We start from the raw sequence: 12,885 nt of genomic DNA on the forward strand, positions 1-12,885 counted from the left end.
ATCAGGAGCTGGGCAGACGCGGGGCAGGGCAGACGGGCACCTGAGGAGCTATGGAGGACCGTGGCCTGGCCCGGCTCCACGCTCAGGAGAGAAGGGCCTGACTGCCCATGGGAGGCCAGGGCTTGGCTTTCTCCTGGGATCAAGGGTTTCACTGGGCTCCACGGAACGCCTGCCTCTGCCCTGCAGCCAGCACCTGGCTACTTCACACTGAGATGGAACCTTCCATTTCCCCTTGATGCAAATGCTTTACTGAGCACATGCATGTCCAACACCACGTGACACGGACTAGAGGCGTGGCCTCAAATAAGACCACACTTGCTGCCAGGGAGCGTGCGTGGACAGGGATGAGCGCACCCCACAAGGCTATCCTGAGCCCCGGAGGCGGGGCTACGCACTGACACACCCTCTCAGGAAACGCCGCCAGGACAGGAAGCGCCATTGGAGGAGCAGACCTGAAGTGATTCAGGCAATCTTCATTCGGGGAAAATCCAGGAGCTTATGGGAGCATTTTCACAGAATAACTAGAATAATGAGATATTTGGGTTTTTTAAGCGCTGGGATGCCAAGTTTTCCTTCAAGATTCACCTATCACCCCGTCTCTACTAAAAATACAAAAAACTAGCCGGGCGAGGTGGTGGGCGCCTGTGGTCCCAGCTACTCGGGAGGCTGAGGCAGGAGAATGGTGTGAACCCGGGAGGCGGAGCTTGCAGTGAGCTGAGATCCGGCCACTGCACTCCAGACCGGGCGACAGAGCAAGACTCCGTCTCAAAAAAAAAAAAAAAAAAAAAAAAAAAGATTCACCTATCGCTGAAAGGTTCTGTTTTATTCGGCAGACATTTCAACATGTCAGAGCAGCCTGCCCTGTCTGGGACAGGTTTCACCATCAGGAGACAGCTGGCCTGTCCTCCGCTCTCCCTCCCAGCCACAACGTGTCCTTCTACGCACGTTTCAGCTGAAACTTTGCACTTAGTTTTCTAACTCAGAGGGTTTGTCAACCTTTTACCTGCAAACTGAGGGCCTCGCACCTGTTCCTGCCTTGAGCTTCTTCACTACACCCCATCGCTGATTCCCTGTTCTCTAATCCAGCCATGGCTTACTCCAGGGAGAAGGCTGAACTTTCTACACCGCACATGAGTAACTCACACCACCCAACAGTGTGCGCGATGACTGTGGTCCGAAAGCATGAACGTGCCCGAACTCGAATTTCACCCGACGTCATGATCTATTCTTAAAAGACGGTGATTCTGGGAAATGTTTCTAAAAGTTGAATGTGAGATAAACAGCAACGCCAGCTCTAAGGAGTGCCTGCAAGGAGACGGCGGGCCTGACCATGCCCAGGGCACAGGGAGGCAGCACTCACCAGCCCGCGCGGCGATCAGGTGCGTGGCCCTGTCAGGGGCGTCTGGGCTCAGCACCAGCCGAGTGAGGATCTTTGCTCCCAGCGCCGTGGCGTGGTAATGCTCCCGCGTCTTCTCTATCGGGAAGTTTGTCGGGTGCAGCCCACTGAAAATTATGGCCACATCGGCCAGCACCTTGCTCTTGAGTTCCGGCACGATCTTGCGGATGTCTGGCGCCTCCTCGATCTCCTTGTTGAGGAAGCGGTCGTACTTGGCGTAGTAGTCGGTGTGCACACGCACCAGGATCTCCTCCAGGTAGATGAGGTGGTCATCCTCGTCCGTGTCCTCCTCCTCCTCCTCCTCCTCCTCCACACTCTGGTCCAGGGACTCGCCCGCGGTGACACCCGACAGCTCGCTGTTCTGGGACTCGGTCTCCGCCTCCTTCCTGTCGGCACAGCCATTGCCCAGGCCGCAGAGGCCGTCCCGCTCACCCTCCTCCTGCCCACCCAGCTCGGGCCCCTTGTCTGGGGCATGCGTGCCGGGCTCAGCCTCTCCGGGGAGACTCAGTGCTGCAGGCCGCCCCGGCTCCAGGGAACTGCCCTGTGCCAGCGCCCCGGCTCCCTCTGGGGCGGCCTTTGGCTTCTGCTGGCTTCTCTTCCCCTCACTTTCGCCGTCAGAGGCGGAGGAGGAAGACTTCGTGCCCTCGGACTCGCTGCTCTCGCTATCGCTGGATAAGTCGAAGTCCAGGTCAGTGCCCGTGGCACCCTGGGCAAGCTGCCGTCCTGGTGCTGCCCGGCCACCCTGCGCACAGGATCCTTGGGGCTCAGGAGTGCCTGCCAGCTCTCCGCTGCTGGTGGGGGCCTGGGCAGGGGGCCAGGTGTCCCTCTCATCCGGTTTCCCGGGGTGGGGCAAGTCCTGCAGGGCGGCAGCCTCACTGCCATTCAGCTCTTGAGCTGGCTTCTCCAGGCCATTGCTGGGCTCCACTCCAGGGGCCTGCATTCCCCCCTCGGGCTCTCTCACCGGTGGAGCTTGCTCTGAGATCTCGGTGCCTCGAGAAGAATGATTTACTAAATATGCATGCAAAAGGAAAAGTTACCGCAATTCAGCATTAAACATTAAACAACGTTCCAAGTTAAAGCAGCACCCTTCTTCATGGCTGTGAACTCCGGCCACCCTCTAGACCAGGCCTTGGCAACCTTGCTGTGAAGAGCCGGACGGGGTGAGCACCCCTTACCCGAAGTGCATGGGACCATAGATGTTTTGGACACTGAATGTTTTTCTGAGTTTGGTGTATTTGCGTTAAACTTACCACTTGAACATTCCCAAATCTGAAAAATCCAAAATGCTCCAATGAGTACTTCCTTTAAGCACCATGTGGGCACTCAAAAAGCTTTGGATCTGGGGGAGGAAGGATCCTCCATCTATAAGAACGACTGGAAGTTTCCAGGCTGCAGACCTGGCGCCACCGTGGCCACAGTTTCCCAAGCTCCGGTCTGGAGGAAGTCAGCAACTCCACGCTGACCCCACCCGTCTGGTGAAAGTCTCTACCTTCTACAGGAATGACCCCAGTTCCACCCTCTTCTGGTTTTAACCTCCAAGTTCCATTTTAGTGACTAGAGCAGTAAATATATGCCTCAAAATATATATTTTTAAAAACTAAAGGTCAAAAACACTTAAGTTTTCATAGGGTGGACGTCAGCTGCATGCCTGCCTGACAGGTTAAACCACACTGCTCTCAGGGGCCCCAGCCAGTGCCAGGCCTGAACACTGCACTCTGGGAACAGTTCTTCCCTGCAGCCACTGCCCCCACATTCGCTCTCTCTATAGAATGCCATGGCCCAAGGCCCAGGGGTACGTTTAAGGAAAACTGGGATGAGAGGAGTTACTCACATGTTAGGTTAAACAGCATCCTTTAGTTTTTATTCAACTGGGAAAACGCTTAAGTGAGGGCCATTTTTTTTAAAGCCCAAATCGAAACGACATAATATCCTGTTTTTCAGTACTATATAAATAAATCCAATAACCTCTATCGAAACACAAATAAAAAAACAAAGCGTATCTTGAATTTATAGCAGTCAAAATAGAGATAAGAAATAGGAAGAGCTAAACAATAAGCAAATGTAATTCTGGAGAATCAGGAAGGAGGTTACCCACCTTTCCTTCTCGTCTGAGAGTCTCGGGACCCAGGGGGCGCATTCATGTCACCTGTGCCCTGGAAGTACACGTATTTCTTCACAGTTATCAGATTGGGGGCAAACTTCCAGACATCTTCTCGATCATCAATAATGCAAACCATGGAGTCTCCACAAGGAAAGAGATTTCTACAAGTGAAAATGCATAATGCACACAAAATAATAATGAAAAGAGTTTAAGATTCTAACCCACATGTAACCAGCAGACAGCGAGTTAATCAGAAACTGACACCAACCACCCCGAAGCCCTTTCTGTTTGGGTCACATTTAAACCTCAGTAACATCTTCTCCACTGCTTCTGATTCCCCTTCAAGCCGGAGTTCACAAACTCTTTCTTAAATTTAGCGCCAGAGTCACTACTTCAGGCATGAAGGGCCACAGGGATGAAACCCAACTCTGGCCGCGTGGGCACGGCCATGTTCCAATAAAACTTCACGGACAAACAAGGCTGGGTAGCCTAAAGGCCAGAATTTGCTGACTCTGAAAACAGACCGGGATGGGCTGTGTGGCTCATGCCTGGAATTCCAGCACTTTGGGAGGGCCGCTTGAGCCTCGGAGTCTGAGACCAGCCTGAGCCACACAGTAAGACCCTGTCTCTGCAAAAAATACAAAAGTTAGCCAGGTGTGGTGGTGTGCACCTGTAGACCCAGCTACTGAGAAGGCTCAAGTGGGAGGACAGCTTGAGCCCAGGAAGTCAAGGCTGTGGGGAGCTGAGACCACACTACTGCACTTAGGCCTGGGCAACAGAGTTAGACCGTCTCAAAAACAAAAAAAACAAAAACCAGACCTACTGCCGATGCAGAATTTCTAAGTGGACCTACAGCTACCTCCACGCAAACCGCAGTGCCCACCACTAGGGCCTATCCTGGGCGTGTCCCCATTCGATCCTATCATTCTGCCTTTAGGTGACTTTCCCCCTTAACACATCACTCACAGCACCTCTCATTCTCTTTTGCCCTGATTAATCTGCTCACTCTGGCGCTAACTAGCAAAAAGGAGGTTTCTGAAGTAAACACTTTCAGATTCTCTTCTTAGTTCACATTAGCTTGCATAGGCCTCACAGTCTGCGTGGACTCCCTAAGCGTAAAAACTGAGGCACTGGGAGGCGGGCGGCCACCGGGAGCCAGGAAGCGGCTGAAGCTGAGGCTGCGCCCTCTAGGGCTCCTCGGGAGAACAAGCCACACCGGACGCTGCACCGGCAGGGATGGGCTTCCGGGTGGACATGGGGAAACTCCTCCTACAGAGTGGGCAAGAAACGTCAAAGAATATAGAAGGACATAGAAACGTCTCTACGCAGGGGCAGGGAGGGGCCGCCCTGTCAAGAAGGCTCAGAGGAGCTGACAGGAGGCGGCTCTGGAGCTCATGGAAAGGAAGAAATGGCAAAAAGCAAAAAGATGGGCAAAAGTCATGTGGCTTAGAATTTTATAAATTATTAGTAGGATTAACACAAGCAAGCTCCTAAGAAAATTATAAACCTCAGATGCTGATGCTGATGTCAAGAACTGCCCCTAAAAAAGGGGCCCCACAGAGCTGCTGAACTTGTGCGTGGGGTGGGGTGATCAACATTCCTCTGCCCACTCGAGTCCTTTCGGCTGCCACCTCCCCGATGCCATCCCGTCCCTACGCCTGCCCTCCTGGGTTCTGGGCCCAAAAGTCCAGTCCCTGAGTTCCCCAGGAGCCCTAGGCATTCCCTGGATCCTCAGAGGCAAAAGCTGGCCTACTGTGGGGACACACACCTGCCTCCTGCCTCTCCAACCACAAGTCTTCGCATAGGAATGAAAACCTGGAGCTAAAGGGACTAGAATGATCACATATGCCAGGGTTGGTTAAGCAAACAGATGCACAACGTCAGGCGGCGCACTGACTTCGAATCGGTGCCGTCTGACAGAGATGAGGCTGAAGGATGACAGTCCCCGCCTCCACAGACACAAAAGCCAGCTCGAGGGTGGTTTCAGGGAAGGGCTGTTGGGACGGGGCAGAGCCTGGACTGGGGGCCCTGCACAAGCACCAGGGGCTCAGGCAACCTGGGAGACAGTGGGAGTACAGGTTAGAAAGGAACTTTCTAGGTACTCTGAGGCTACCAAGGAAAACTGGAGAGGGGACATTAAATTCCTAAAAAACATCAATACAGAAATACTGCTCTAGGCCGGGTGCGATGGCTCACGCCTGTAATCCCAGTACTTTGGGAGGCTGAGGTGGGAGGATCATGAGGTCAGGAGATAGAGACTACCCTGGCTAACACAGTGAAACCCCATCTGTACTAAAAATACAAAAAAAAAAAAAAAATTAGCTGGGCAAGGTGGCGGGCACCTGTAGTCCCAGCTAAGTCAGGAGGCTGAGGCAGGAGAATAGCATGAACCTGGGAGGCAGAGCTTGCAGTCAGCTGAGATCGCACCACTGCACTCCAGCCTGGGTAACAGAGCGAGACTCCGTCTCCAAAAAAAAAGAAAAAGAAAAGAAATAGAGAAAGAAATACTGCTCTAAATCTCAAGATGCGATTTTTGAAATGGGAAACGAACAGCAAGAGGTCTTTGTGAGGAGCGTGGCCAGGTACATACCTAAGGTTTCCCGTTTTAGAAAACGGGTCGATGCATTCATCCCTGGATAATATTCGATGAGAAAAAAGCTTCTTCTCGGGGTCTAAAAAGCCTTGGAAAAGAAAACAGGACAAAGATTACATGCCTGAGACACGTTTAGGTCACACAGCGTGTGGTAAAGCCTTGAATGTTATTTTACAGTGGCAGACACAAAACATGATGAATTGGCACCAAACACTCCATCCCTTTTCGTGTAAGACAGGGCTCGTGTAGGGCTTCTTTTCTCTTACGGTGAACTTAGTTGTCAAACACAAATCATGTCTGTGAGTGTTGATAATTCTATTAACATGGAAAATTTGTAATATCCTACTGCAGTGCCCGTCTAAACCAGACGGACACGACAATCACGGAAGGCACTCCATAAGTCAAACAGGTAAGTCACCGTTCAATCTCAAAACACTGCACGTGGTTCTTCGCGTGATGGAGTCCGGACGCTGAACTGAAACTACTCTGCGTCACCTCAGATACGGTCTTTCCTAACCCCGGGCGGGCGGCCCTGCTCTCATCTGTCATGGTTAGTGGAGAAAAGGTTACCAAGCAAGCTTGCTTCTCCCAAGTGACTTTAGTAGAATCACACAAACCCACACGCTGTGTTGTAGAAATACACAGAAAGGTCAGTTATTTCTCACTATTACACACGTTTTCACGCTGGTAATTTAGGCAACATCGAGGAGGCCTGCCTGACAGAGGAGACTGGGAAGCAAGGGCGTCGCGACGCCACACTGGCCAGCTCGTGCGGAAGGTGCTTCCACCGCGGAGAATCTGCTTGGGCTACACTTGACACTTGTACTTTACATGACATCTGTTAATGACAAGTCTACTTTAATTTTTTAAAAGTAATTTTCTAAAGACCTTTACCTGCTTGATGCTCTGCTTTGACTCTTTAAAGACGGCAAAACCATGCTATCTGCAAACACCCCTTCTGCACGTCAGGAGGCACCACCGTCACAATCAAGAAATCAGGCGGAGCTTTCTTGGTATTACCTCTGCTCTGGGTTTCCTGATCTATAAATTTATCTTCTGAACTTTTAGCCTACTGTGTTATCCTCCTAAGTTTGCAAAGTCTTCAATTTACAGTGAAGTGCCCATAATTTTAAAGAAAGATAATTTAAAAATAAGTCATCTCTTGCTAATTTACAAGAACCACAGAATATGTAGTAAACGTATTTCAGTTTGTGGAAGTAGGGGTACTAAACAAAACCAAAACAGACTTTTCAGGTAATTTATTCTACTGGTAAAATACGTTGGAGGCATCAAGTTCAATGTCAATTTAATTTCACCGGCCATTTAAAACATTCTGGAGAGAAAAAGTGATGGTAAGTATGAAGCCTTACAAGGAAAAGTTTCAGCTACTCATCATACAAGTGGCTGAAGCCAAAAATTTGGACATACCTCAAGAGATAGGTATTCCATGGCACCTAGATAACGTGTTTAAGAGTGTTTGTTCATTTAACATTTACTGAGTTTAACATTACTTGGAATTTTGCTAGGAATATAAGGTACAGGAATGAATACAACACAATTATTACCCTCCCAAGAGGCTGAAATTATAAGAAAACTGAACACATTAACACACAACCTCTATCTGCCATGACACGTGCAGGTGCCATGGAACAAAACGGAGACTAGATTGCAGAAGAGTGAGCCAGTCCAGAGTCGAGAGCTGGGACTGTGGTCTCGTCTTGGCACACAGGTCCCCTGCATAACCGTTAGCGCTGCATGAAGCAAAGGAGGTAGACTAGACATCTCAGAGGCACTGTGAACCCAAACTCCAATCACACAGCCCACATTCTCTCAAGACTTAAATCTCACTGGAACACCTGGCTCCATGCCCCTGTATGACACCCAGGGTCCACTTCCAGATCTGAACGCACCCCACAGCGCCTGGCTCCACATCTCCACGTGGCACACGGGGTCCACTTCTGGGATTTGAACGCGCCCTGACTGCACTCCACACAATCACTATTGTTTTCACGCTGGCTTTTAATCAACTACTCCCTGCACCCATCCCTACTGGGCTCAACCTCTGTACCACCACCTCTGAGATCACAAACGTGAGAAACACGCTGGCTGTTTTCGATACAGGTTGAAACATGCACATTACAGTTAAAACAGAAGAGCTGCTCTGTGCACCACTTTAGTTACCCTGCAGCCCCGTGGCGCTACGCACAATGCACAGTGCACTCCGGGGTCCGTAAGATCTTCTGGGAAGATGAACCTGCCTCCTGGCTGAAGCACCACCACCTCCAAACGTTTCCAATGCAGCACTGCCAGGAGCTTTCCCTTCCTTGATATCACTGGTTAGTATTTCAGTAACAAAAAGATACTTGGACTTAAAAGAGAAATAAACGCAATTGTTTCTTACTGTATAAAGACACGTAACTTCTAGATGATCACTGAGGCCACGAAGTCGCTAAATCTAAAGCCTGTTAATAGAATTATTAGCGTCTCTACAATCACACAAAAGACACGCATCCCGGGCCAGGCGCGGTGGCTCAAGCCTGTAATCCCAGCACTTTGGGAGGCCGAGGCAGGCGGATCATGAGGTCAGGAGATCGAGACCATCCTGGCTAACACGGTGAAACCCCGTCTCTACTAAAAATACAAAAAATTAGCAGGGCGAGGTGGCAGGCGCCTGTGGTCCCAGCTACTCGGAGGCTGAGGCAGGAGAATGGCGGGAACCCGGGAGGCGGAGCTTGCAGTGAGCCAAGATCGCGCCGCTGCACTCCAGCCTGGGCGACTGAGCAAGACTCCATTTCAAAAAAAAAAAAAAAAAAAAAAGACACGCATCCCAAACACTTCACATTTCTGTCCTAGTCATGCTGAAAGCACACATGCTGTCAACACAGTCACTTTCAAAATGAAAAGTATCAAAGGTGGAAGCTCGGCAGCCACCTCAGGCTTCAGTCCGGACCTCACTTTCTCACTTGTAGAAAAGCTGACCCAGGTCATCTCTACAGATCCGGCCAGCCACGACAAAGCCAAGCGGGCCCTTCCTGAGCTGCGGCCGGGACGCCGTCCTCCTCCCGCGTTGCCGGGCGGAGCTGCGGCCCGGACGCCGTCCTCCTCCCACATTGCCGGGCTTGAGGGCCCGTGTTCTGTTGAGAATCTCTGCATCCATGTTCAAAGGGATACTGGTCTGCAGTTTTCTTGTGATGTCTTCGTCTGGTTTCGGCCCACGTCCCTTGGACACACTGGAACACTGGACTTTCACGTAGAAAGCAGAGCTTGAAATGCAGAAGGCGCCAGACAGGGCCCGGTGATGCTCAGCAAACCTAGCGGGTCTCCCTGCAGCAGGACCCAGGCTCCAGGCCCTCCACAGCCACACGCCCACCAGCAGGCTCCCTTGCTCTGCTGTCCAACCGGCTCAGGGGCCTGCAGATGTCAGTACGGACGTTCTGCTGAATTTGCAAGCAGCTACCAGGCTCCCTCCAGCTTTCAGGCTGATAGAGAAACATGGCATTCTCTGCACCTGCTTCATCTTTCACCACACGAGGCCTCATGAACATGGGATCAGACTGTAGTGTCCATGCCCTGCCTGTCGGTGTGAGGGGCGGAGGGTGTGGCCCAGCTAAAACCTGGGACCCCTCTGTTTTTAGCCCAAATCCCCTCCAGCCAAGCATTTAAACAGACCTGAGCCTTCCACATACTCATCCTCACTGGGGTTGTGTACTCTGACCAACAAACATGGATGTCCCTCAGAAAAGGATATGCCAACCTACATAACCCCAACTTTAAATTGAGAGACCTGGAGAAGGATGCCCCAAATAAGAAACATTTGCATGGGCACTAGATACATGGACGGAAGATGGGACAAGAGAAGAAGAAAAAATCACCGGTGCATCCTGGACTGCCTGCCGCCTTCAGGAATCAGACTTGCAGGTCGCCAGGCTGTGCCCGCTGGTGAGCACCCTGTGTGGGAGGTGGAAGGCGGGAGGCAGGAGGCAAACGCGTCACCTCCCAGGGAGCAGGCCATGCAGCGCGCCGTCCTCACAGTCCTGCGGTTAGGAACCACTCCCCCACTGAACAATCTGGGTTTTAGGAACTCACCCAGAGGATCCAGTCCATAGAGGGGGAAAAACTCACATAAAATGATGAAGATTTATAACAAAGGGACGGATAAATTCTTGGTGACGAAATCTTATGTGAAAAGAACAGTACGTAAACTTGTGCACATATTAAGACAAACTCGGGCAAAATTATACACAAAAAACAAACAGAGAATAGGGGACAGCCATGGATATGACGACCGTGAGGAAGACTTCTCTGGTTTTTAGTCTCTCCCTGACATTTGTTATTGTGAACGTGACGCCCCCTCGGGCGTCTGGTCTGCGTGGGCGTCACCGGCACTGTGGTGTGTGTGACTTACGGGTTGGCCCCTGGGAGGTGCCTGGTACTGGCTGCAAAGGCACAATCCAGGGCTGGAACACACACAGGGATTTGAGGGTCTATTTCCACATAGTGGAAGTTGACTAAGGCAGCTTAGTCGGCCTGGGCTGCTCTGAAGAAACTCCGTAGCGTGGGTGACTCAGGAACAGACGTCCCTTCCTCACAGTTCTGGAGGCAGGCGTCCGACCAAGGCGCCAGCGACGTGGCTGCAGGTCAGTGGGCACTGGCTTGCTGCGCCTCCCGCAGCTCCCAGAACCCGCGTGGGTAAGGGCCCTGATTCCACTCATGAGGATGGAGTCCTCATGACCTCACCGCCTTCCACACCCCGCCTGATACCCTCGCCTTGGGACTGGGTTTTAACATATGGACTTGGGGGCTGTAAAACCCCAAATCATAGCAGGCGTTCTTTCTTTTTTTTTTTTTTTTTTTGAGAGTCTGCTCTGTCGCCCAGGCTGGAGTGCAGTGGCATGATCTCGGCTCACTGCAAGCTCCACCTCCCAGGTTCACGCTATTCTCCTGCCTCAGCCTCCCGAGTAGCTGGGACTACAGGCGCCTGCCAACACACCCGGCTACTTTTTTGTATTTTTAGTAGAAACAGGGTTTCACCGTGTTAGCCAGGATAGTCTTGATCTCCTGACCTCGTGATCTGCCTGCCCCGGCCTCCCAAAGTGCTGGGATTACAGGCGTGAGCCATGGTGCCTGGCCAGCAGGTTATTTCTTTACTGGCTTGAGGACGTGAGCAGTATCACCCTTGTGCATAATTACTTGTCTTCACATCATCGATCTCAGACAGCCATACAGCAGCAGCCATAATGTTACAAGTGAATGTTTCGAATTTCAATTACAATAGGAATTAAGGGTCATGATCAAAATTTCCTAGAAAGTCACTAAATATTAAAGGAGGATTCAAAATTCATTTCCCCACCAACAACAAAAGACTAAGACCAATCCGGAAAGACCTTTGAATTTTAAAATGCTCAATCTAAACCTCTGGAGCCAGCATGGAGGAGCCCACACTGCCACTCGGGCCCACGTCCACGTGGGACAGACGGTCACCATCCCGCGTCGTCGTCCCCTCGCTTCGTCCACGTGGGACAGTCACCGTCCCGCCTCATCCCCTTGCTTTGTCCACGTGGGAGAGACGGTCACCGTCCCGCGTCGTCCCCTCGCCTCGTCCACGTGGGACAGGCGGTCACCATCTTGCGTCATCCTCTCACTTCGTCCACGTGGAACAGTCAGTTACCGTTCCACGTCATCGTCCCCTCGCTTTGTCCATGTGGGACAGTCACTGTCCTGCGTCATCCTCTTGCTTTGTCCACGTGGAACAGACGGTCACCGTCCCACGTCATCGTCCCCTCGCTTCGTCCACGTGGGACAGATGGTCACTATCCAGTGTCATCGTCCCCTCGCTTCGCCCACGTGGAACAGACGTTCACCATCCGGTGGCACTGTCCCCTCGTGTCGCACACATGGGACAGTCACTGTCCTGTGGCACTGTCCCCTTGCTTCATCCTGCTGTGCAGACTGGCACTCATGCTATCACCCAGGGAGACAGAAGCAAACGCTAAATCCTAAGGGTGCCCACGTGTAGGTAGGGGATGGTCAGAGCACCCAGCACGAGCACACACAAGTAGCCTGGCCTGAAGTCCCTGTGAACTGATTAAGAAGGTGTCTCTCAGAGTAAGCTCACAGAAGAAGGTTCCACGTGCCCACGTCGTCCTGCCAAACTCTCAAAGCGGCCCACCCAGTACTGCACCCGGCCAGGGCAGCTGCAGCCCCACCTGTCGGCCCCAGTGGCAGAATTCCCGTACCTCTCACGACCCCTGCACAACGGCCAACTCGAAGACCACAACTGAGTTGCAGGAGCGCATCTTTTCTTTCTTCACCTTTAAGAAACCGGCAACAGGAAAGAAACCCACTGTTCACACGGCCCCTTCAATTGCGGCTGACTGACCTGCGATGGTGTGTGCGTACAGCCGGCTGCCGAAGGTGAAGACGTGCAGCTCGTACAGCTTGGCGATCTTCTCCAGGAAGTCCTTGCAGTGCGGACGCAGGCGTGTGTGCAACATGGGCTCACCCCGGCCCAGCTGGAAGTGAATGATGCCCTGAAAAGAATGGCAGCAACAGTGAGGAGAAAAGGTCTGAGAAGCCCCAGCAGCCCCCACAACCCGTGTGCCTGAGACAGGCGTCCTGAAGACACACGTGTCCGAGACAGGTGTCCTGAAGACACACACATGCTTGCCTCTCCACATGGGACAGAGGACATGTGTGTGTACATGCCCCTCCACACAGAGGACATGTGTACACACCCCTCCACATGGGACAGAAGACATGCGTGTGTACACACCCCTCTACAAGAGAGAGAGGACA

General features: G+C 52.0%; 1 protein-coding gene across 4 annotated transcripts in view; it reads right to left on the reverse strand.

Moving 5' to 3' along the window:
- Nucleotides 1-12,885, reverse strand: part of CTDP1 (CTD phosphatase subunit 1) — a 71,708-nt gene that overhangs the window by 34,917 nt on the left and 23,906 nt on the right. For 3 of the 4 annotated variants that reach the window (XM_033178468.1, XM_033178466.1, XM_033178469.1), the window contains exons 5-8: nucleotides 12,470-12,620; nucleotides 6,088-6,178; nucleotides 3,492-3,658; nucleotides 1,361-2,404 (exon numbers count right to left, since the gene is read on the reverse strand). In XM_033178468.1, coding sequence (XP_033034359.1) covers nucleotides 1,361-2,404; nucleotides 3,492-3,658; nucleotides 6,088-6,178; nucleotides 12,470-12,620 — 1,453 coding nt within the window. The remainder of the gene's footprint in view (nucleotides 1-1,360; nucleotides 2,405-3,491; nucleotides 3,659-6,087; nucleotides 6,179-12,469; nucleotides 12,621-12,885) is intronic. The other variant, XM_033178467.1, reaches the window with a different exon arrangement.

Source organism: Trachypithecus francoisi, unplaced genomic scaffold (assembly GCF_009764315.1).
Source record: "Trachypithecus francoisi isolate TF-2019V2 unplaced genomic scaffold, Tfra_2.0 Lachesis_group19, whole genome shotgun sequence".
Taxonomy (NCBI): domain Eukaryota; kingdom Metazoa; phylum Chordata; class Mammalia; order Primates; family Cercopithecidae; genus Trachypithecus; species Trachypithecus francoisi.